This window comes from Mustela putorius, unplaced genomic scaffold, assembly GCF_011764305.1.
Source record: "Mustela putorius furo isolate JIRA1106 unplaced genomic scaffold, ASM1176430v1.1 tig00003853_pilon_pilon_pilon, whole genome shotgun sequence".
In the NCBI taxonomy this organism is placed as follows: domain Eukaryota; kingdom Metazoa; phylum Chordata; class Mammalia; order Carnivora; family Mustelidae; genus Mustela; species Mustela putorius.
In genome coordinates this window covers 57,751,010-57,775,752 of record NW_025422005.1, presented here as the reverse complement: position 1 = coordinate 57,775,752, position 24,743 = coordinate 57,751,010, and the positions used below count along the sequence as shown (strand labels likewise).

General features: G+C 37.9%; 1 protein-coding gene across 2 annotated transcripts; it reads right to left on the bottom strand.

Annotated features, from left to right (window-relative positions):
• Nucleotides 1-303: 303 nt before the first annotated feature.
• CTH (cystathionine gamma-lyase) lies at nt 304-23,361 on the bottom strand. Of its 2 annotated transcripts, XM_004763011.3 has the most exons (12): nt 22,990-23,360; nt 19,865-19,946; nt 17,796-17,891; nt 16,302-16,411; nt 14,116-14,247; nt 10,559-10,616; nt 10,022-10,099; nt 8,144-8,296; nt 6,518-6,639; nt 5,089-5,141; nt 1,539-1,677; nt 304-882 (listed from the first exon to the last, which is right to left on the bottom strand). In XM_004763011.3, the coding sequence occupies exons 1-12, from the start codon at nt 23,155-23,157 to the stop codon at nt 856-858; spliced, it is 1,218 nt and encodes a 405-aa protein (XP_004763068.1). In that variant the 5' UTR covers nt 23,158-23,360; the 3' UTR covers nt 304-855. The 2 variants fall into 2 exon arrangements, with proteins under 2 accessions (XP_004763068.1, XP_004763069.1); XM_004763012.3 differs by lacking the exon at nt 19,865-19,946 and having other exon boundaries at nt 22,990-23,361.
• Between the last annotated feature and the right edge of the window lie 1,382 nt (nt 23,362-24,743).

Here is a 24,743-nt window from a genome sequence, read left to right as displayed (position 1 = left end):
TTTGACTTATGGCTTATTAACAATTTGCTGACTGTGAGCTTCTGTTTTAAGCATTTCTCTTTAGGATCACTAAGCTTACGATTACAGGTAAAAATATAAAAAGTGCTTTGTCTCTCTATAAAAGTGGCTTTTGACATCCAGTGATAGAATCTCTCAACTGCAAACACTAAGATTTGGACATGATATTTATACAACTTAATTTATAAAAATTACTTCAAATAGTTGAGACCTCCCAGAGTTGAGGGTTAAAAGGGCCCAGGGATATGAGTTAACACCACATAATATAGGAATACCACAATGGGATATATTTGGTAATTAGATTTATTTATTTATTTTTTAATAGTAAGTACAACCTTATATCAGCAGAATTTCACGGTGGACTTTCCAAGTATTTGATTTTTGGCTTATGATAATTACGTGTAAACCATTGCTTTGAGGGCTGTTTTCAACAATATGCAAAAATCACACTTGATTTAAGAACATTCATTTAATAATTTAAGTTCTTCAGAAAAACATAAAAAATGAATTATCATTATATTGTAAACATGATCAGTATAAATCTTAACCTATGAAAAAAGATCACAATCCCAAAAAGCAGCACAAATCCCACCTCCTTCAGAGGCAAATGGAAACGAAAATCAACAAAAACATATTAACAGAATTGACCTGTCAATTACAATAAGGGAAAGAGGAAACCTTTTAATAAGGATTATCCCTGGAAGGTTACAGCTCTGACAGGTAATGAGGTCCCTTTGCATTTTCACTTGAGAATTCTGCAAAGGCTCACTTATGGTCCATTCAATTATACAGAGTTGGTCTTCTCAGGAAGCAACTTCCACTAGCAGTTCAAGAATGCTAGTTTCGACCTGCATTCGGAGGGTGCTGTATTAAAATCACAAGAAAGATACGTCATTAAAACTACAGGCAGAGACTTCACTTCTTCCAACGACTCTCTTCTGAATACTACCATTTTTTAAATCTGCCCTTCAGCTGAGTTCCCTACACATTTATATACCCTGTCTATCATAGGAAAGAAGACGAAACCTTCAGAATTCACAGTGAGGTCACTCTATAAAACAGTGACCACCAGACGCTGGGGTGGCTCAGTCAGTTGTGTCTGACTTTTTTTTTTTTTTTAAAGATTTTATTTATTTGTTAGAGAGAGAGCACAAGCGGGGGGAGTGGCAGGCAGAAGAAGAAGCAGGCTCCTCACCAAGCAGAAAGCCCAACGTAGGACTCAATACCAGGACCTTGGGATTATGACCCGAGCCAAAGGCAGACGCTTAACCAACTGAGCCACCCAGGCATCCTAAGTGTCTGACTTTTGATTTAGGCTCAGGTCATGATCTCAGGGTCATGGGATCCAGCCCCACATCAGGCTCTGTGCTCCACAGGGAGTCTGCTTGAGATTCTCTCTCTCCATCTCCCCATGCCCCTTCCCTCCTCACTTTCTTTCTTTCTCAAATAAATAAATACATCGTAAAAATACACCACCACCCAGATTAAGCCTCAAAACACACCAAAATAATTAAACTTACTGCTGCTTTCAAAGCTTGATCTAGATCATCGAGTAGGTCTTTTTTATCCTCTAAGCCTACAGAGAGTCGAATCAGTGTGTCACTAATTCCAAGGGCATCTCGGTCACTTTTAGGCACTGATGCATGGGTCATGATTGCCCTGAAAGAAAGAATGAGCAAATCAGTATTATGGTAATGTATTGGTCTCAAATTACAATTATGTTCAGATTTTTCTATTCTAAATATTAAATTCTTCATATGCCTATAATTTTTCACAGGCAAAAAAAACAAGGAATTGTGAAAATTATCTTTTCTGGTCATTATTATAAGTAAAAACTAAGATCTTTTCTCCTTTCTATACCATCAATATATTCAGTCCAAATACCAAAGGTGCCAATCAAGCACTCCCAGGCAGGAGGGAAAAAGATAGCCTCCAGCTGTGGATTTTAACATCTGCCTGAATGAAGCCTTGGCCAGCAGTCGTAGGCTCCATGACCAACCAGCTGGACTTACATAAAAGGCCTGTTGGACCAAGAGCCAGACAGAAACTAATTCCCTCCTGATCAATGGATTGATTCAGAATGGCATCCTGTGAGGCGGATCAGAGAAAGACAACTCAGGAGTACCACCAGTGGCAACCAGTGAACATTAGGAATTCCAGCACATAACCTATGAATGTAGAGGCCTGGAAGGATTTTCAGAACTAGCGACTCATCATCATCATTAACATGTATAAAGGTAAAACACCTACTTGGGGGGGGGGGGATCAGGCACCATAGTAAGAACTGGGAAACCAAGAAAAACGAGATATTTTTCTCGATCCTACATTAACGAAGCAGAAGGCAAAGACTATGACCATTCACAGAACAGAATAGTCTACCGCACATGCCAAACAAGAAATGGATAGCAAGGACTGCCAGAGCTGAGAGGAAGCAGAAGACTCTGTGGGCAGAGACTGAGGCACCATAGAGAAGAGGCTTATAGTCTTATTGAGCCCTACGCACTTACACTGCCACCAACACTCATCCTTTTCGGGCACACCACCCACAGAATCAATGCCTGAGCTGTTTTGCCCTATCTCACTTCAGATCCATGGAGAGAAAATCTCAAATGCAGTCAACATGAATGAGTATCTTCTTTGATCACTCCACTAAAGTTGTACATGCCAACGTCCTCCTTAAAATGTTCTGCCTTGGGCCCCTGGGTGGCTCAGTCAGTTAGGCATCTGCCTTTGGCTCAGGTCACGGTCCCGGAGGGCTGGGGATGCAGCTCCGCATCAGGCTCCCTGCTCAGTGGAGAGTCTGCTTCTACCTCCCACTCTGCCCCTCACCCCGCTCAAGTTTGCTTCTCCCTCTGTTCCTTATCTTACTTGTGCTCCCTCTCCTTTAAAAATATATAAAATAAAGTAAAAAATGTTTTGTCTTTTCAGACTTTTAATTCCTCAAAAGAGAGTGTACTCATAGAAATAAGAACTTGGGCTCTGAGAGCAATAGACCTGTACATGAACTTAGGCTCTGAGAGCAATAGACCTGCACATGAATCCTCTCCTTCACACACCGGCTATGTGGGCTTGTAAGTTACCTGTCCTCATCATGAATTTCTTGACCTAAAATCATAATAATAGCTATCACTTATTATAAGCTCACCATGAGGCAGATACTGTACTCGTGTACAGTGAATATATACAGTAAGTGAATTACGCATTTGTGTGCATCAATTCATTTTTTTTTTTAATGAAGAGAAGTTGGATATAACTCCCATCCCAAAAGTTTATCACAGTCATTAATGGAAGGAATATATATAAAGCCTTAGCAAGTACCTGGAATGTAATAGATGCCTAATAAAACATAATAATTCCTACTAGTAATTAACATTTATTGGGCCCTTAATACGAATCAAGGCCTTGGCTTAGGGATATTTTTTTCCCCATGTTCCCATAACAAGCCCAAGAGCTGAGCAGTGTTATCCACATTTTACAACCATGGAACAGATGGAGAGAACATGTAACTTTTCTGAGGTTGCAGAGTTAATGTGCATTGTCGGGCTGGAAGACCAGCCCAGTGCATACTGGCTCTGCTTCCTCCCTCTCCTATTGCAATTCTGCTCTTGTTGCAGCAGTTGGAAGTCACAGAATGAGGGTAACAGAAGAGACAAGCCCTGACCTAAATTCACTCGTCCACTGGCAGGCATTCGGGTGATGGCCTCGCTGGCTGGTACATCTGAGGGCCAAACAACTTTAAACCAAATCCCCGAAGAAATCAGGAGGTGTCAATTTTTAAGAGCACCTTAAAGTAATACACACTTCACGAATAAGAAAAACAATCCAATTTCATATGCTGAGTGTGCCCTCTTGTGCAGCCAGACTTACTAGCAGGCATCTTCTGAAAGACGCACAAAAACTTATGTGTGTTATCTTAATCATCTGAGTAAGTCTTTGGGTATCATACATTCTTTTTTTTAACTTTATGTGAAATTGTCTGACTCTCCCAAGAAGCTGCAAACTACTACGAGAGGACAGCAAATGTGCCTACATTTTGGTAATCCCTGACAGCCCTCAACATAGTGCTTCCAGAACATAGTTATTCCAGAAATGTTTATGAAAAGTAAAACACAGAAACATGCCACGTGCATTTAGTACTCTGGACAATTATTAGGTAATGATGTTAATTACTAGTGCGATATTTACAATACATGGGCAGAGTAATATCCTATAAAATCAGGATACAGCTCTGGAATGTTTGGTGGGACAGGTAATCCATAAATGGTAATTGTTATTTTAATTATTAATCCCATTCTGTGGATGAAAAAACTGTAGCTCAGCTAAGTAACTGACCTAGCAGGTCTCAAATCCAGATCCAGGCTGCTCTTTTACCTCCTCTCATTGTTTCTATGAGAAACCTCAGGAGTGAAGTTGCTGACACATTTCTATGTGACATCTGAGTAATCAGCAAAACTTTCTGAATTTTTATCAAGCTGTTGGACCGCTTGATCTCGGGCTGCATGTTCTAATATCCTCTGGTGCTTTGATACAATTAGATGAATTGATTGGATCAGGAATACCAAGTTAGCCTTCCGGACCATCTTGCGGATAACATGAAGTTATTTAAGGTGTATGCAGAGAACAGAAAATAAATGGATCTGGAGGCATCTAGTAGGGTCCTCCTCTGACCATCAAGGGCATGGAGGTATTTCATCAGAGACACAGTCCCCATTTCCAACAAGTCTTGAAATCCACCCTTCTAATAAAAGTTTCCAATCTCCTTTCCAGGGTGGAGTGGGATAGAACAAGTAGTCCCAGGTCAGAGGTCAGAGACCCTAAAATACAACTCTGCTGGAATTGCCTTCAGGCAGAACAGAAGAAAGCAAAATTGAGGAGGACACATACAACTCATCAAGATTTTATGAGGGTCTCCATTCTACTGGGTTAAGAGTCCATTCTGATTCAATAGCAGGATGCTATTCTTACTGTCAAATGTCTTGAATTACTCCTGATTTTACCATATTCCCCTCCAAACAATTGTTAAGGCAGACATCAAAGTTACAACACCGAGAAAAACAGAAATATACTCACGGAAGCTCAGCAAGACTTTCGTATCCTCCCAAGCTCTCTGCCAGAGTAAATAACTACGGTAAAGAAAACATTCATTTAGATCTTTCACTAAAGTAAAAACACAAAAATATAAAACTAAATGTTTTTAACAAAATGGCACTGGACACAGGGTTAGAAATGGTGGTGATAATGAAAAAAAGTACAATTTGGGCAAGAAACCCAGAGAAAAAATGAAAATAAAATCTGTAATACCGAAGTCGCCAATCAGACATATAGTGTGCAAACTTTTAAAAAATGACAAGTTGAGGAAGCTGAATCTCTCATACCTTCCTAATTTGGCCCTCTACTTAAGTAATAATTAACATGAACCCTAAAACTTCAGAATTATTACATTTGAGACCTAGTTTTGTGGTTACCCTTTAAATAAAAATCTCTACAAGTCTACGAAGCTATACATGCTTAATTGTTAAAATCTATCACTTACTAAATTAATACATCCATTTAACTTCCTCCTGGAGTAGGATAAATAACCCCATTTTTGTATTTAGTGTTATAGTATCATAATTTTACAAATACTTTAAAATTACTCTCACACCTGTATTTAATTAAATATACACTATCTTTCTGCTGTCAGTACAACTTTGAGATACCAGTAGATGCTGAGTAATTTGTCAGCAGCCTATGCGTTAGACCTCAGTAATTTAAACTTTCTGTCGGGTGCCTGGGTGGCTTAGTCAGTTAAGTGGTTGCCTTCAGCTTAGATCACAATCCCTGGGTCCTGGGATCCAGCGTGGCATTGGGCACCCTCCTCAGCGGGAAGTCTGCTTCTCCTTCTCCCACTCCCCCTGCTTACATTCCCTCTCTTGCTGTCTCTCTCTGTCAAATAAATAAATAAAATCTTAAAAAACAAACAAACAAACAAAAAACCCTCAGTCTGTTGCATGAGCTCTGCAAGCCCATTGTATGGAGTTAATAAAGGCCTCTCTCCCGGGAACCCTGAACGCCTCCTGCAGGTGTGAAAATCAAACAAAGGCCTCCCTTCCTTCAGGGCAGGCAGATGCAGCCTGGAGGGCACAGGATTTGAAAAGCCATTCCTAGGCTGGATTTCAGAGCAGCCTTTGTGCAGTGCACTAGCCACACATTACTTTGAGGTTTCACATAATACTGCATTTGGAAAAGGGGTTCCATTATCGATAAATCTGAAAACCAGTGCATCAGGACAGTTGATCCCTCTCAGACTGATGGTCGAAGGAGAGTTCAGTAAACAAACATACTCAGATGTCTGCTACTGCACCAAAGTCATTTTCCAGCCTAAAGCATTTCATGATAAAGAGGTCTGAGGGTATGACCTGCAGATACAAAGACATGAACCAGAGGCTGGGTGGAAAGGAGAGCTCATGAACTACTGTAATCTACCTGGCCAATTTAAAAACCTCTTTTGAAAGCTTACCTTGAGGTTCTTGAGAAACGTCTGAGCATGCTGAAGAGTGCCCTTAATATAAAAGGTGATCATCCCTGGGCAGCCTGTGCACTGACGCTTTGCCAGCTCATGCTGAGGATGAGAGGGCAGCCCTGTGATCAGGAGGCATAATAAAAGTCTTATTTTAGAGTCAAACATGTAATTTCATAACAAAAAAATGCCATGTGCCTAAAGCAAACTGCAAATAAGCCTAATAATGATGAGCTTTACACCTTGTCCACATCTCATGACTCATGACGTGTTCTGGCCCCTGTTTCTGGGTCTTTAGCTTCCTTCTGACCCATCTTTTCTATCTGCTCCATGCTCGAGCTACATCAACTAGCAGTACTGCACTTCTTCATCTCAGGACCTTTGTGCAAGCTGTCCCTTTAACCTGGGACATTCTATCTGCTGACTGCCCCTCTATTAATTATATTACTCTGTAATTTCTTGTTTAACATCTGTCTAATCCACAAGACTAACTCCATGGGGAGAAATTCATTTCTTTTGTTAATAATCGGATCCCAGGTCCTAGTTCAAAGCTTGGTTCATTGTGGGCAAGTCATAAATGTTTACTGAATGAATCAGAATGCTTGTCCTTGTCCTTCTAAATAAAGGGTTCCCATTCTTCAAGGCATAGCCCAAAACTTTTCTCCCTCACTCAATTCAAAATAAGTACAGTCAACAGACACATTGGGCATTTAATTTCATATGTAGTTCTGTCTTGGCTTATCTAAGCTCCTTAAGGACAGGAATCAAACTTAATTCTCTTGTCCACCCTAGATCACATGACTAAAACCTCAAAGGGTTCAAAGTAACCATTTATTTAAGACTACACCACAATTTAAGAGACTGGCCAAATAAATTCAAAGAGTAATACAAAAGTCTGCTAACAGCACATGAGTTGGCAGAGGTGAAAAAATTTGAAAAGGAATTAAGAGACCTTCAGGGGAGTTTGGGTGTGTAAGTACCAAGTCTCAATTTGATTAGTATCTGATTAGTATCAAGTCCCAACCTAAAACAGATTAAAGAGCTAACATAGAATGGCAGCCTGAAAAGACTTTAAGCAAATCAACTAGAAAGTACAATGTTGCAATCGTGGAACAGGTAAACACAAGCCTTTAAGCTAAAGACCATGGCAGGAAGGTCTAAGGCATAAAATCAATTTTCTACCATCCAAGCAGCCACTAGATTATAGGCAACACAAGGACACAGACCACATCTATCTTCTGCACCACCAGACCCACCAGAGAGCCTGACATACAGCAGTGACCAATAATACATGAACAACAAAGAAATAGATGGAAGCAGCTACCTTACAACAGGTGTAATACATAGGATACTTAGGATAACCCATAAAATCCTAGTGTAAGCGTATGTACTTAGAAATCATATCAACATTGGGGTACCCAGGTGGCTCAGTTGGCTGAGCATGTGACTCCTGATTTCAGCTCAGGTCATGATCTCAGGTCGTGAGACTGAGCTCTGTGTTGGCTCTGGGCTCAGCGAGAAGTCTGCTGGAGATTCTCTTTCCTTCCTTCCTTTGCAACTTGTGCATGCTCTCTCTCAAATTAAAAAAAAGAAAGAAAGAAAGAAAAAGAAATTATATCAACGTACCAGGATAAATAACCTTTTCTACCCGAGGATTAGATTCCAGAAACTGAGCAACTGCCATTCCATTTTCGAAATGCTTCTCCATTCGGACCTGGAGAGTCTTCAGTCCTCGATTGCAGAGGTAACAGTCAACAGGGGAAGGAACTGCTCCAAGAGCTGAAAAATGAACATATGCTGGGTTAGTCTGAAAGGTGGGGAGAGACCCAGGAGATTCTCTCACTGCCTTTTTCATTATAGTGATTCTGAGCAACAAGCTACAAAGGCCAGTGTTGGAGTTTCAGGGGGGAAATTATATAGCAAATCAGAAGCATGAGAATGAAGTGCTCAAAGAAATGGTCTTTTTATAAAATTATTTTTTTATTTTTATATATTTTTAGAAATGGTCTTTAAAATGAGGGGATAAGAAGATCCTGTAAACTAAACATGAAGACAGTATGAACGTCTCCAACATGAACATATAGTCCTTTCTATGATTTCCATTCAGTGACATACTACACACAGTTGAACCTTGCATTTCTTTGAACATGTAGAAAAAAAAAGCATTCAGCTCCTACTGTTACTAAAAGTTCTACCAACATTCTACGACATTCTATTTAGCTTCTGTCTAAAGCAGCCTAGGAATTACTTTGCCTCCACAATGTATACCTCACCTTAATGTTTTATAAATGAAACGAATTTATCAAGTGGTAAGTTTTGGTTTTCCTCCTCAGTGCCATCTTCTTTTTTTTTTTTTTTTTTAATTTTAATGGTTATTTCCTTTATTTATTTAATACTTATTTACTTTATTCCTAATTACGTTTGTATCTCATTTGTCAAATCACAATGGTTAAACTAAGTATCTTCAAATAAATCCTTGCCCATACTTGAGATAACTAAACCATCTAAACAGGAAATGGTGTTTAGACATCTGTTGAAAAATGTTAATATTAATAATTAATTAATAATTAATTATTATTAGATAACTAACGATATTAGATAATAATATTAGATAACTAAATATCTGATGATATTAATATTATTAATATTAATATTAAGTATTAATATTAATTAATATTGATATTAATATTAAGTGCTATTTAAAGTTAAAGTTAAAAAGTAGAGCATAAGAAAGCCATCATTCCAAATGTTTTATCTAAAGAAAAAAAATCTAGTAAGTCCAAAAACTAAAAAAAATCACATGGGCTTTACCGAGTTACGGTCAAAATTAACAGGGATTTGAAAATTTAACAACACTCATCCCTTGAGTCATGTTGCAAAGCCCTGTTATGTTCTAACTATATTTTTATATTCTAACTTTTCTACTTTCCTTTAAAAACCAGAAGCTTAGGCTGCCTGGGTGGCACAGTTGGTTAAGCAACTGACTCAGCTCAGGTCATGATCCTGGAGTCCCAGAATCGAGTCCCACATCAGGCTCCCAGCTCCATGGGGCATCTGCTTCTCCCTCTGAACTTCTCTCCTCTCGTTCTCTCTCTCACTCTCTCTCTCTCTCTCAAATAAATAAAATCTTAAAAAAAAATCTTGGGCGCCTGTGTGGCTCAATTGGTTGGGCGACTGCCTTCGGCTCAGGTCATGATCTCGGAGTCCCAGAATCGAGTCCCGCACCGGGCTCCCAGCTCCATGGGGCATCTGCTTCTCCCTCTGACCTTCTCAGCTCTCATTCTCTCTCTCATACTCTCTCAAATGAATAGATAAAATCTTAAAAAAATAAATAAATAAAACTAAAAAATAAAATAAAATAAAAACCAGAAACTTTCTCCTCCATTTCTCATTTCTTCCTAATTTAGTAGAATGTTATCACTTCACGACATCTAGTAGAACTACAAATATCAAATGTAGTCCCTCTGAGAGGTTCAGGGGAATTCTGGACTTTTTAATACTTACAATTTTGTAAGAAACGGAGCCTATTATGGAGGGTCTCAGAATTAAGAGACACTAAGCCCATGACAACATCACTGTGGCCTAAAACAAAACAAAAACGTTTAAGTTAAAAACAATGTATGTTTATTCTTCACTCTAAAAATTTCTAAAGTGTAACTTTCACTTGAAAAAAACTCTCTGGGAAAAAGTCATATAAAATAAGTTTAAATAAACAGTATTTAATTTGATAGTACCAAAAGCTATACCTAACAATGAAATAAAAATCATATAAAAATTAAATGTTTCTTTTTAATCTGTCCGTAGAATAAAACTCTAACTTTTTTTAGTAAATTTTAATCCTCTGATCATAAGTCATGAGCATAGTTTTGTCTGATATAAATGAAATCCCATATTTAACCAAGGTATAAATTTTTTGCTTTCTACATGAGTCACAGAGAAAACATGAATAATAGAAGAAAAAGGATCAAAATATCAAGCTCTGTGGTATTTTCATCTATCCATGGAAAGGAATACTCAAAGTATAGATTATGTATGTCTTACCATTCATATATTTTGTTGCTGAATACATACAAATATCAGCTCCCAGAGCCAAAGGCCGCTGAAAGGAACAAAGGATTTTCATTTTAAATGGTAAATCACTTGAAAATATGCTTTATTACATGTCTATTTGCTATTGTAAATTTCATTCTTATTCTAACTTTTCAAAAATACATGCATCTTAAAATTTTCCAGGATCTCAATTGGTATCTTTCCCCTTCCCTGACCCAACAAATAAAAACAGAAAGTACTGGACCCAGTATTCAGTCCAATAGCACAGATTTTCTGGAAATAGCAGGTAAACTCAGGTCAACAGGTCTCCTGAACTTTTTTCATTAGAGCAGTTGCTGGCTGGTCCTAAGGATATTACTAAATTTTATAATGCAGTTGCTGGCATTTTATGACTCAGTAAACACATCAAGTAGCAAACATAAACACTAAGCAATTATTATGTCAAGTAAGTATATGACACGCTTAGACTTTTGATAATTAAAACCTGATAATGTATGTTGTGATTATTCATTAGATGTGCCATGATCTAGACTCTTAATTACTCTATTATACTAGTTTTACCAAGTGTAAGTGTAAAGTCACTTAGAAGTTTTTTTGGACTATTTTCTCTCACCCAATTTTCCTGCAAATCAATCTTTTAGTCTTAAAATATTTTTGTTTATAGTGAGAATTAGAGCTATAATCAACTTATTCACCAGAAAAATATATTATCAACATATTTCTATTTATAGTTTCTTTCTTTTTTTTTTTTTTAGTAAGCTCTATGCCCATCACAGGGCTTAAAATCATATCAAGAGTCACATACTCTACTGACAGCCAGCCAGGAGACTATTTATAATTTCTTTAAAAGAAAGTGTGTGTGTGTGTGTGTGTGCTTTAACCTCACCAGTCATTTAGTCTTTGGAAGGTGTTAGGATAGGGACTATAGGACTTTCCATTTGGGGTGTTTCAAAAATAGGATGTTTTAAGTCAGGTATTACTCATAGCACTCTCTACACAAGTGTTTGCACATCTCCAAAGTGATGGAGTCAAACTAGAGGATGGTCTCTTCCAATGCTAACATTCTGTAAACTCTGTGGTCAGAAGAAAACAAAAAATGAAAATGAACAACTAACATCTGTTGATATAATTATGTGCTGAGAGCCATGTTAAATACTTTGTATATATCCCAATGAAGCACTATACAAAATATTTTATCTAACTCAAGAAAATCAGTACTTTCAGATTCTCATTGTACAGATGAAGTAAAGGGAGGAAGAAAAACAAAACAGTGGTTGGTTAAGAATCTGACTCTTGATTCGGCTCAGGTCATGATCTAAGGATGGTGAGATCAAGCCCCATGTTGGGCCCTGCACTAGGCATGGAACCTGCTTAAGATTCTCTCTCTCCCTCTGTGCCTCCTCCCCCAGCTTGCCCTCTCTTAACAGAAAAAAAAAAAAAAGGAAAGAAAAAAGAAAGGAAGGAAGGAAGGAAAGACAGAAAGAAAAACAAAAACGTCATTCAGATTAAAAAGCTGGTAGAACTAGCACTCACATTTAAATTATGGAAATACAGAGGTTCCACTCTCAAAACTCTGAAATTTCATGATAGTATGTCCATTCTGCCTTTTGTGACATTTATAGAAGACCCAGAAGATAAAAGGCAGGGAAGAAAGAGAATGTATCCAGTTTTTATGACGGAAAAATAATAAGAGGACCTTTTCAGAAGATCTACTGTATGGAACTAATACATGTGGCCACTTAGGGACAACATGATTCTGATTAACTCAGCTGGAATGAATCCAGATTGAAAGGAAGCAAACTGCAGTCCCTGGCACGTGGAAATGTGATGTGGGCTTCAGAAAGGTAGAAAAATTGGACCTATTATAGTGACCGTAACGGGGTGGGAGGGGGAGGAGGCAGGGCCGGGCCTGATGAGTAATCTGGGCAGGCCCGGGCTAAAACAATTCATGCAATCTCTTTGGGAATATACAGGACTCACTGTGAGTCAGCTAGACCAGCCCTATGCTGTGTTAACTGGTCTTTAATGTAAGTGGTATATAGGATAAGGAGTTTGGATAACTAAACTAAGAGAGAAAATCAGCTGGGAAAAATAGATGATGCCAGGAGATTTTCACTTGGAAACAGACTGCTCCAGCAGATACAAGAAGCACCCAAAGATATAATGTGAGCCAAAGGTAGGTGGCCCATGAAGCTGTCTGAATGCAACATAGTCAGGAAATGTATTTGAGGAAAACATAATAAAGGTGGTAGTGCCTTCTCAACAAAATGGAAGAAGGTGAAGAACAGACTTATACCAACTAAGATAGCAGCCTGTGCCAACTGCAGGGACCCAAAACAAAAGGAGGGGGGAATATAAACAACTGAGCTATAAACACCTGCCTAACTTAAGAGTAGCATTAGATGAGCTGGGCTTTCAGGAATTCTGCAGAATAAAGGTTAAGTACAGGAAGTGTGATAAGAACGATCAAAAGGTAGAAGCAGGAAGGATACCGCGAGAAGTAAGCTCCTAACAAGGAGAGGAAACAGGGCTACTTGGAGGAAAGACAGAGAGAACATGTGGGGAAAGGGCAGACAACTAATCAATTATAGACAGATCCTCAGATGGTCTACCAAAAAGAACAAAATGGAAAGAAGAAAGAAGCATCTGGAAAAAAGTAAGAGAAAAAAGAAAATGAATGGAGGATGAATGGGAGGGTTTGAGGTGGGAAGAGATGTATGTAGAGGGGTAGGTGGGAAGAGATGTATGTAGAGGGGTAGGTAGGAAAAGAGATAGTTTAAAAGGAGCAGTATAAAGGACTTGGTACTTATAGCTACAACGGGAAACAGGAAGTAGAAATTCCTCACACCAACAAGGTAAAGATAGAGAGAGTTGGGCACTGAGGGAAGAGAAACTAGAGAGGGGGAAAGTGAAGAAATAATATGTGTGACATATACTGAGATGTCACGCAGGATAGCTTTTATTTTCCTTCTATCTGGAAGGTTAGCAAGGTTTAATTATATAACATGTATATTACACACATCATGTAATACATTCAAATATATATTAAATTATATAGCCCAAGATTTCATTATATATTTTAATAATTTAATATTATATATCAATATATTTTAAAATAAACATAATATATGCATTAAGTATGTAACGTATGTTTTTCAGTCAGATCATATATATAAAAAATAACATAACTGATTAATAACCGCACATAAACATTAAAGTCCCAACTATTTATAAAGCACTGACAGATAAAAATCACATAATAAGGCCAGCTCTTTAGAGAGTTTCCATATCCTGAGAGAACTTAAAAGCTTTAATTAAGACAATATTTAAAACACACAAAGTCCCATACCAGATATGAACCTAGGGTTGGTTGAAGCAATATTAGTTAATGGTAGAAAAGGTCCAATTTTAATTCTTCGTCTAATCAATAATTATGGTTTGATTCCATGAGTTTCAAAATGATTTTATGTAAACAAGTCTTTCCTCTCCTAGTTACAGGTATCTGTATTCTATTATTCATGCCAAAAAAAAAAAGTATTTTCATTTACCTGGAAATAGGCTGACATAAAAGTGTTATCCACGACCAAAATGATGTCACCATGTTTATGGACAGTATGTGCACAGGCTTCAATGTCAATCATCTTCAAGCTAGGGTTTGTGGGGGTTTCAATCCAAACAAGCTAAAAAATTCAATAGATAACAATAGTTTATAAAAATATATTGCACCAATATACGCTTCATATATTGTAACCATCTGGCAGACTATACTGGAAGAGTGTGGGGGATGAAGTTGTAAGGGTTGAACCTGAATCCTAGCCCCCATTAATTTCGGGGAGATCATAGTTAAGTAACGTACCCTCCATATTCCTCAAATTTTACACCCGTACAATAGGGTTGATAATATTTCATAGAGTTGTTATACAGATGAAATGAGATAATGTTATGTGTAAGAAGAAAAGTGCTCAAGTTAATTATTGTAATTACATTCCATTAAAACGAGGATGGATTTCAAAGACATAATTCAGTGTCTAGGAATTTTCTCAAAGGTAAATAACACAGAACATTAAGATCACAGCCTAGAATTTTCATTAAAAAGAACTATCCCTTCAATGCCAAACATATCCTAAATATTAACTTAAAAATGCCAGATGCATTAGAAATTATAAAATAAATACCCAGAACTTGAAGAGCATGGGTCTTAAAGTAGGCAGGGAGAGAAGTTACACAACAAAAAACCTGGTCACAGCTCATTTAAGAAAGAGACAGTATCATATCCCAAAACCTAGCACAACTCAGGCACATAGTAGACGCTTGACAGTGACTGAAAAGATCAAAGAAAAGAAGAGAATTCTGTTTGTTAAACAGGATGCCACTGTATTGAATGACATTACCTACAGCTTTCTTTTTTACAGGGTTAATGCTTCTTTATTACTATAAAAATGAGCAAGATATTTAGTTGAATATTCTTCCTACTCTAGAGTCTCACTGTAGAAAAGATAAGGTAATTAATGCATATTCTACAAGAAATGAATTATTTTAAAAATCTATAAAAAATTATTTCTGGGTAAGAATCTATTATTCATATTCAAAATAGAAATAATAAATACAAAGTTGATTTTACAGGGACTTAAAAAATCTACTTCATATGATGAGGCAGATATTTCAGGGGGAAAATAATGTATTAATTCAAGTCAGTAAAGAGCCACTACATAAAGTTCTGTTGACAAGAATTAACATACTCACAATTTGCTTTCCTCCCTTAGACTCAGACCAGCTATTTTAATAAGTATCTTTTCTCCTAAGCAAGATAAAAAACAAGTTCCTTTGAAAACAAACCTTAATCACTCAAAGCTCACCCTGTGTTAATCTTCAAAGTAATTATTTGTGTGAGCAAAGGTTTTCATTTCTTAGCATTCACTACAACATCATCTTGAGTACAATTCAAACCTTTTAATCATTAGCAAAAAGTTGGAAAAGGCTGACTTATAAAAGACACCGGTCCTTCTTTCACCCATGCAGAATTTAAATGAGGCCTCAAGAAAGAATATCACATATGCCATTCACTCCGACACAAAACACCTTCCGGTGGCATGCAAGCTTTCCAGGACGGAGGCTAAAGATTGCTTGTGACCCATTCTCTACTTGTAACTATTATTTTGTTGAAGTATGGCTTAGAATTCTTAAAAACCAGTATGCTTAGAGTCTGGGGTCTTGGCAAGCTTCCTTTTCTGCAACCCCATCTCTGGGATGATTTCTGTAACCAACAACAGCGTGGTAATGCAGTACAGAATCATATGCTTTTGAAAATGATTTTTTTCCCAGTTATTATGAGTTGGGTACTGTACTGAGCATTTCATATGCCTTATCTCATGTAACTTACACAACCACCTTTCTATAAAGCAAGTGCAATTATCCCCATCTTGCAGAAGAAAGTGAGACTTTGGTTAAATAATTTGCCCATGAACATACATCAACTGACACAGAATTAGAACTTGGATCCTGCTGTGGAATTCATGGACCCAACAATTCTGCAGGAATATTCTGGAGAAGCCAGACCTATCTTAATCCTGTTGATGGTTTCCAATGGCTTCTAATAAAATGTATTATTCACATTTAAATTATGTCCTCCAGTGAACAGAATGATTAAAAAACAATAACAACAACAACAACAAAAAAACAAGCAACAACAACAGAAAAAAAAACCCAGCACACACAAAACTGAAAACTGAGTTACCTTGGTTTCTGGTGTAATGGCTGCCTCTAGCAATTTGGTTTTGGAGCAATCAACAAAAGAAATCTTTAATCCAAATTCAGTTGCCACCTGCCTGAAGTACCTGTTCGTACCTGAGGAAGAAAAAAAAAGACAAAATAGGAAGGATGTGGTACTGAGAAATGTTCATTCCTTACTGGTATAAATACTTTAAAAACATAAGGAAGTGTCAATCACCAATAAAAGTAAAACTAACAAAAATTCTACCTTGGTTAAATCATTTGGCTATCTTGTATAGTAAAGGATATAAGGCTCGGATTTTAAACTGAAAGTTAAAAGAGTCCAATAAAATATACCTGATATCCACACTAAATGACATGAAGCAGAAATATTTCTGAAAACCTACAATTTCTGCCCTTCACACATTAAGTGGCATGTTCCCCAATGGTAATTTATATTAACAACTTCTTCCTAGCACTCAAATTTAAAATAAATGAACTGATGTCAATAAAATGTTAAAAATAAATTTTTAGTCTGATTATATTTTGGCAATAGAAAAACTGGTTATTATTCTTTGTAATCTCTCAATCTTTTCGTTATGTGGTTCTAAAGCTTTAATAGTTAAATGAGGCAATGTAAATCAAACAACTACAGTTTTATGGTGAAAAGATAAATCATTCAACTTAGAATAATTTCTCTTATAAACACTGTTCTGGATTTGATTTTCACACAGGCAAATTTAAAGGAAAAATTGTTCTTATTGATAGCTAACCAAAAAAGAAAAGGAAAAGGAAAAATATTCCATGATCAAAGATATACACTGAACTTTTGATGCTGTAGACGGACTCTAGTAATATGATTGAAAAAGAATGTAAAGAATTATAAAAAATCAACAGCAATTTTCAAGATTTTGTATCTATGTGTGTCATGAGGTTTTCATAATGCACTATCAACGTAACTAAAGGTGTGTTACTTCTATTCAACAAACTATCATAGGAAACAACGATAAATACAAAGCACTCTGCAAATGTCTAAAAGGTTAAAATGACTACTAGGAGTCTCTTATTTCAAGGAACTTACAGATTCAACTCTTTGTTAATAGAAGATAGATAAAATGGTAATATTCTAGAAATCACATTTTAATTATTTGAAAGCATTTGGAATATACATATATGTATGTATATTAACAAAATCTTTTGTTATTGATCATAAAAGTCAATCTTGCTTAAAGGTAAGGGCAACCCATCTTCTATACCTTCCCCCTCACCACTTCAACATCCTCATTTCAGCAGTTTAAATAAAATTATTAGTAAACAATCTCTCTTACAGGCAATTCTAGAATATAAATGCTAAATGTTTATGCTCTTCCTTTATCAAATGTGGACCAACACGGAGGTGTCCATCATACATTTAAAAGATAATAAATAATCAATAATCCTGGTAACATTGTTAATATAATTCAGGACCCTCTTCACTGTCTTTAAAATATCACAAACATGCATGAGAGAGGCCACCTACCTCCATACACATCATCCATAACAATAATTTGGTCTCCTGCTTTTAAGAGATGGGTAATGGTCACAGTGGCAGCTAACCCTGAAGCAAAGGCCAAGCCTAAAATAAAAGCCAAGTTAGAGTAAGCCAAAAAAGTCAAACCTCTGGGTTGAAAAACACCAACAGAACTTCCTTGTGTTACTTTATGTTGTTTTCTCTGGACATAAAGACAGCCATCACTACTGAATCACGAGAAGTCCCCTGATGAAAATACAATGGACAACTCCCCTTTCTATTCCAAAACTAAAATATCTTTAAGAGAAAAACATGTAATTCTGCTTTGGTGGTGACATTTCTCTGAAACGCTTCAAAGAAACAATTTTTTTTTTTTAAGATTTTATTTATTCACTGGAGGGATGCAGCACAAGTAGGCAGAGCAGCAGGCGGAGGCAGAGGAAGAAACAGGCTCTCCACTGAGCAGGGAGCCCTTTGTGGGGCTTGATCCCAGGACCCTGGGATCATGACCTGAACTGAAGGCAGCTGCTTAACCGACTGAGCCACCCAGGTGCTCCAAAGAAATAATTCTTTACAAAATTCTGAGATTAAAGGTCAACTGCCAATTCAATTACAGTTTAAAAACAACAAACTTTAAACAAAATTTCAAACCTGAGGAGAGCTATGGTATGATTCACTCATTAACTGTATGGATAGACAACTGAGCAAATATTTTAACAAAACTCAAAATCTGACCTGGGATGCATCTGGCAAATTTGAAAAATTTTGTTTTTAAAAATTTTTAAGTGTGGAATCTCCTTTAAACAAGTGTGAACTCAAAATCTCTTACAGAATAAAAATAATGAAAACAATTTAAAAAGAACCATCTGGCATTGTGTACATTAAACACTATAAAAGAAAATATCCTGACAAAATATCAATGCATCACCTTAATGATAAAAATCACCTGTGACTGGTAGAAGGGATAATTCAATTAACTTGAAAAGTATAATTCTTATAAAATCTTCTCAGAAAAGTTTAGGTCAGAATTACAGTTCTCTACTCAGCACATCTCTAGTCTACTGGTAAATTTATATAGAAGGCTAAACTTTAATTATTTAAAAGATTTTATCTTTTTATTTGAGAAAGAATGAATGTGAAGGGGGTAGGGTCAGAGGGAGAAGCAGACTCCCCACTGAGCAGGGAGCCCAATGTGGGGCTCAGTCTTGGGACTCCAGGATCATGACCTGAGCCAAAGGTAGTCGCTTAACCAACTGAGCCACCCAGGTGCCTCTAGAAGGTTAAACTTTAAACCCAGTTAAAAACAATTGTGTTTTCTGGAGCCCACTTGAAAAAAAATATCTGCCATATGAATACTCAGCCTTTACACCTTCTGCAGGAAATGATGATCTCTCTACAGTACTGAATTACAGAAATTTAGTGTTCAAAAAGAACTCTCCTCATCTAAAACAAAAGACCAAACTCCCCAAATCCCCCCAAATCCATATGAACATTTCTAACCCCGGCATTCTTGCTATGAGAAAATTCATAAGACACATTTTCTCTTCACTATTCTATCCTCATTCAGGATCGTTCATATAAAAAAATATGAGGATAATTTAACAGTAATCCACTCCCTTCATGAAAAGATTCAAGGGGTTAATCCCTAATCTCTAAGAACACATTTTCAAGGACACTGGGTAAATGTTCTTTGAGAACACCGGGTGGTGTTCTCAAGCATTATCAGGTAAATGAACCAGAGTATCAGAAAGCTTATATTCTCAGTAGTGTTGTAAAACTGTTAATATTTATCTATTTATACTGACACCTTCAAATAAGAGTGGATTTACATGAATACTAAATGGCATATTTGGTCATTTTCCCCTCTATTCATATTTATTTTTACCTAATAATTACACATTTGCATATTATATCATCTATGGGACCTTGGACAAAAAATTCAGTGTCTTGGTAAAATAAAAGTTTTGAATTAGCTAATTCTTATTCCTTTCCAATTCTAAATTCTGTGCCTCTATGATTTTGTCTGCACATACAGGAATGGGTTCTCGACTTCCCATACTGGAATGGAAATCACTTACTGTACTTGGCCCCATCCAGTGCTGCCACTGCTTTTTCCAAGCAGTTCCTGGTGGGGTTTCCAGAACGGCTATATTCAAAACCCTGAAGAAAAGAAGTTAGAGTTTATCCTAAGAGATTTAAGCTTATTTTTCGGAGTCCTAACATAGACACCTCGACAACTGGAGGTTCATCCTATGATAATGATTTTCTATTATTTACTGATGACATTTCTTGCCATTAAATAGGAGCTTAACGTGTCTGCCTTCAGCTCAGATCCCAGGGTCCTGAGATTAAGTCCGCAGCGGGCTCTTTGCTCAGTTCAGTGCCTACTTCTCCTTCTGCCCCTTCTCCCTGCTAGTGCATTCTCTCTTTACACTGAAGTCCACCGCCTGTTTTAGAATTCTATAGCTGCCCCTTAAGAGCTGTATGCAAAATAGGTAAGTTACTTAACCTTTCCTAAAGTAATCTCAGTACCTATAAAATGGAATAAAATACAAAAAACCAATTTGTAAAATTGTTATGATGACAAAATTATACAATGTATAATGAATTCTCTACTCATTGGTGCCTGGCCATACTAACTACTAGAAAAATAGTTGTTTTTATTATTAGTATTATTCTTATGTTAGACTAACCTTTACTCATTTAGCCAGGGGGACATCATGAAAAGGGAATCACTAGCACCTACAAAGTGAACTTACTTCAAACCTGTATTTCATTTCCTAAGAAATAAATGATACAAGTCCTGTTTAACACCCTACAGGAAACTATGAACAGATCCTACAAATGCTCAAAGTTCAGATCTCGGCTCTACAAAAGCAACAAAACATAGACAGTAATTCTTGGCAAAGTGGCTATACACAATTTTTTAAACTTTGCTCTCTACATTTACCATACTAGGAGTATTCAGTCATTTTATTTAATACTCATAGCTTTCAGGAAAGTGAAGCAAAAGATTATAGGGAACATCAGAACCAGTAGTCAAACCTAGGATTTAAACATTGACTGAAAATGCTATAGATTTCTCCCCATGCCTCATATAGCACATAACAAAACACAACAACCACTTTTTACACATTGGTTCTAATTTGGGAGCTCCTAGTATTATACACACACACACACATGCCCCCATAGATATGTGTGTGTGTGTGTGTGTGTATAAACAAATGATATATATTATATATTATTTATTATTATGTTATATTATTCATACATTATATATATATATGACTCAAATATGTATATTTAAAGTTGGGTTGCTTTGTTTCCTTGTTTTTGTCAAACTTAGTAGACATATTTTATAGGGTTCCAGGATATCCTCATCCCTCCCTCACCATCACCTCCTTGATATGACCTATACTCCCCAGACAGAGAAAATCTGTTTGGATTCATGTGGCTATGGCCACTGAACGGCACCCATGTTTCCGTAATTATTGACTGCAGAGATTTAACTTTGGGGTCGGGGAGAGGCGTATTTCAGTGGCAAATTCCCACCTCTTGCCCATTCAATGGCTTCCCAAATGGAATAGGAGAAACAGATGCTTCTCTTCAGCTCCTCAGATTCTCTTTAGTGCTCTTCACTGAGTTTTTAAAGGTACTAAGGGGTGTCTCGTACTTGCAGATTTTACCATCCCTGTTGGCTCTCTGAAAATGTTTTTTTTTTTCTTTGAAAATATTTAATTACTAATGTCTGGTTAAATGGTTAACTTTTGTACCAAGAGCTAAAGCTTGGACAGTCACACGTTCACAAAACCCTACACCAGCAACAGACCGCAAGCTTGGAAAACAGGCTGTGTATTCATTTTTATTCCAAAATGCAGTAACTTAGAAGCCCTTAGAATTCCTAAACCAGCCCTTTAGAGCTGTACCTCACAAAACAAAGGGCTACATTTGAAAGAATCTTCCTTGACTTATGTAACAACAAACTAAAGAGGTTTTTGAAGTATAATCAAAGCTTTAGACCTACAAAGTTTCTTGAACTGATTTCCTTGAAAGCTAGCAACTTTTAAGTACTCCAAGATCCCAGTAGTGTGTTGCCAAAAGGGATTAACAAAAACTGCTCTATCAAAACCTTAGAAGTCATTTATCTACAACTCAAGGTCAGTTCCTTTTGTATAAAAAGTGTCTAATACCAGTCCTGCCCTCTGACCTGGTTGTTGTGAGGATCAAATGGGAAAAAATGTAAATGGGAACACTGTGAAATACCGAACTACTGAGCAATGACAATGTACCATAAAGCTTAACATATACATCAACAATTTATGTAGTAGGTACTGATTAACCCCATTTACTCAGGATCAACCTGAGGCTTGGATAGGTTAAGCAACTTGCTCAAGGTCACCCAGATCAGAGAAGGTGGTGTCAGAATTCAAACCTAGCCCCACTGACGAGGTGATTTGTGCTCTTAATCACCAAGCCACACTGCTCAAATGATGCAATGGGTTAGACTATTACTGGTATTATTGGAGTATAGCAGAGTGTAGTCTAATGCCTAAGAGGAGGGTTCTAGAGCAGGCTGGAATCCCAGCGTGTACACATTTATCTGACATACCTCATGTAAGTCTGTATGTAGCCCATAGCAAGTAAATCACTATTAATAACAAGATCTGGAATCAGAACCCTGGCAGCTTAAGAGCCGTTCAAATTTGAGCTTTTTCGAGCATCATTATCTTTGGAAGTACCCGGAGAAGCTTTCTGTGAGCCACTGGGCGTGATCTTGATTCTAGGTAAGTTATCTTGATTATCCTTGATTCTAGGTAAGTTATAAGACCCTGAGGATTTTTTTTTTTATTTGACATGTCTTTATAATTTTTGCTGCTAAAGAAAATTCAACAAAGTTATGACCCTCAGTTTTGAACCGCAACTTTGCCAAAATTACATGAATTGCAGTTCCAAATCTATATGGCAAGTTGGACAAACTGTTCCTTCCAGTTCTGCTTATCAAAAGAAATGTGATCACTGGACCAGAGAATACGAAGATTAAGTACAAGGAACATTACGGGTGTAGTAAATAACCGTTTGGGGTGCCTTCCTGATGTATAAACCACCTTACAAAGGACTCGCATGCCTTTTTTTGTATAAGCCATCTCTCTCTACCCGCCCAAACCGGCCCCAGCCCCCACCTTCCCGGCCTGCCCCAGCTCACCGAGTGCTGGCCGGGAGCCTCTTGCTTGAACGTGGTGGACAGTGAGATGGGGGGCACTACAGCCTGGGAGGTCCATTGCTCGGGTTCCTGGCCCACGTGGATGGCCTGCGTGGCGAAATGTGGGAAGCGAGGCTGGAAACCATACGGGGAGGCGTCTTGTTCCTGCATGCTGAGCTGCGAAGGAGGGAAAGAGAAAAGAGCGAGGAAGAGAAAACTAGAAACTGATGCGACAGGGCCTGAAAAAGCACACAAGAACCCAGAGCACGGGCGCTAAAGACACGCCACCCTGCCGGCAGCGCGGACAAAAGCCGGACCCCGGGACTCAGTGGCTCCCACTTTAGTAGCCGGCCGGCTGGTTGGCGTTCGCCGCGGGCGGAACCAGCGAGACCCAATGAGCGACGGCCCCGACGCGGCCCCCGTTGCTCATTGGCCGGAAGCGGAGGCGTTGCCTGGAGCGTCGCTGGGACCGCCCTTCCCGGTGCGGGCCGTGGAGTGAAGCGGGAGTCGGTGGGTCCACGTGGCGTGGGTCCCCGCAGGCGAAATTCCTGAGTCCCGGCCGGCGGGGGAGGGGGAAGGCTGCCGCGCTCGCTCCGGGGGGCCACCCCGGCGTCTGGGTGACCTCAGGCCGGAGGTTCGCCTGAGACACGGAGAACGGCGGGCTCGGTGTTGAAACCGAGTAACCTTGTAAACAGGCCACACAAATAGCCTGCTCTTACTGGAGCCAGTGTCCCTGACCCCTGCCCCCAACCCCCTTTGTCCTGAGGGCGGTGCTGACCGACGCCAGCAACCAAGAGGCGACTTGTAGGAAACCCGTGGCCCAACCTGTTGCACTGTTGGTGGGAATGCAAACTGGTGCAGCCACTGTGGAGAACAGATTGGAGTTTCCTCCAAAAGTTAAAAATAGAACTACCTTGAAATCTAGCAGTTGCACTACAAATTATTTTCCCAAAGGATACAAAAATACAGATTTGAAGGAGTATAAGCACCCTAATGTTTATACAGCATTATCAAAAATAGCCAAACTATGGAGAAAGCCCAAATGTCCATTGACTGATAACTGAATGAATGAAGAAGATTTGGTATGTACACACACACACACATGCATATATGTAATGGAATATTATTCAGCCATCACAAAGAATGAAATTTTGCCATTTGCTATGATTATGTGTATTCTGATAAGTATATTATGTATTATGCTACGTGTGAAATAAGTAAGTCAGAGAAAGATAAATTCCATATCATCTTGCTCATAGGTGGAATTTAAGAAAGAAAACAGATGAACATATGGGAAGGGGAAAAAGAAAAGAGCGAAAGAAGCCATAAGAAATTCTTAATGATAGAAAACAAACTCGGGGTTGGTGGAACGGAAGTGGAGGGGGATGGGCTAGATGGGTGTAGGGTATTAAAGAGGGCCCTTGTTATGAACACTGGGTGTTATAGGTAAATGACAAGTCACTGATTTATACTCCAGAAACCAATATTGCATGGTATGTTAACTTAACTAAAATTTAAATGTAAACATACACACACAAACACAAAATAAAAAATTTTTTAAATTACCTCCTCAAATGCTTAACTCAACTTCCCCTCTTGCTATGCATCTTTTGCCCTTCTCTTTTGAATTTCAGTGAACTTCTATAAGAAAGTTTGATAATAAAATTTAAATACATAATTTAGTTGAAATATCTGACATCTCAAAATTTTCGATTACTTTTGTTGAAAGGATTTTAAAAATTTGAAGAGTAGAGGCA

Coding starts and splice junctions, on each gene's coding strand:
- CTH (XM_004763011.3), bottom strand. CDS start 23,157: ATGCAGGAACAAGACGCCTCCCCGTATGGTTTCCAGCCTCGCTTCCCA. Junction 19,947..22,989: donor AGGCTCCCGGCCAGCACTCG/GTGAGCTGGGGC, acceptor TCTTTTCTTCAG/GGTTTTGAATATAGCCGTTC. Junction 6,640..8,143: donor AGAAAAGGTTATTTATCCTG/GTACGTTGATAT, acceptor TCCTGATCACAG/GGCTGCCCTCTCATCCTCAG.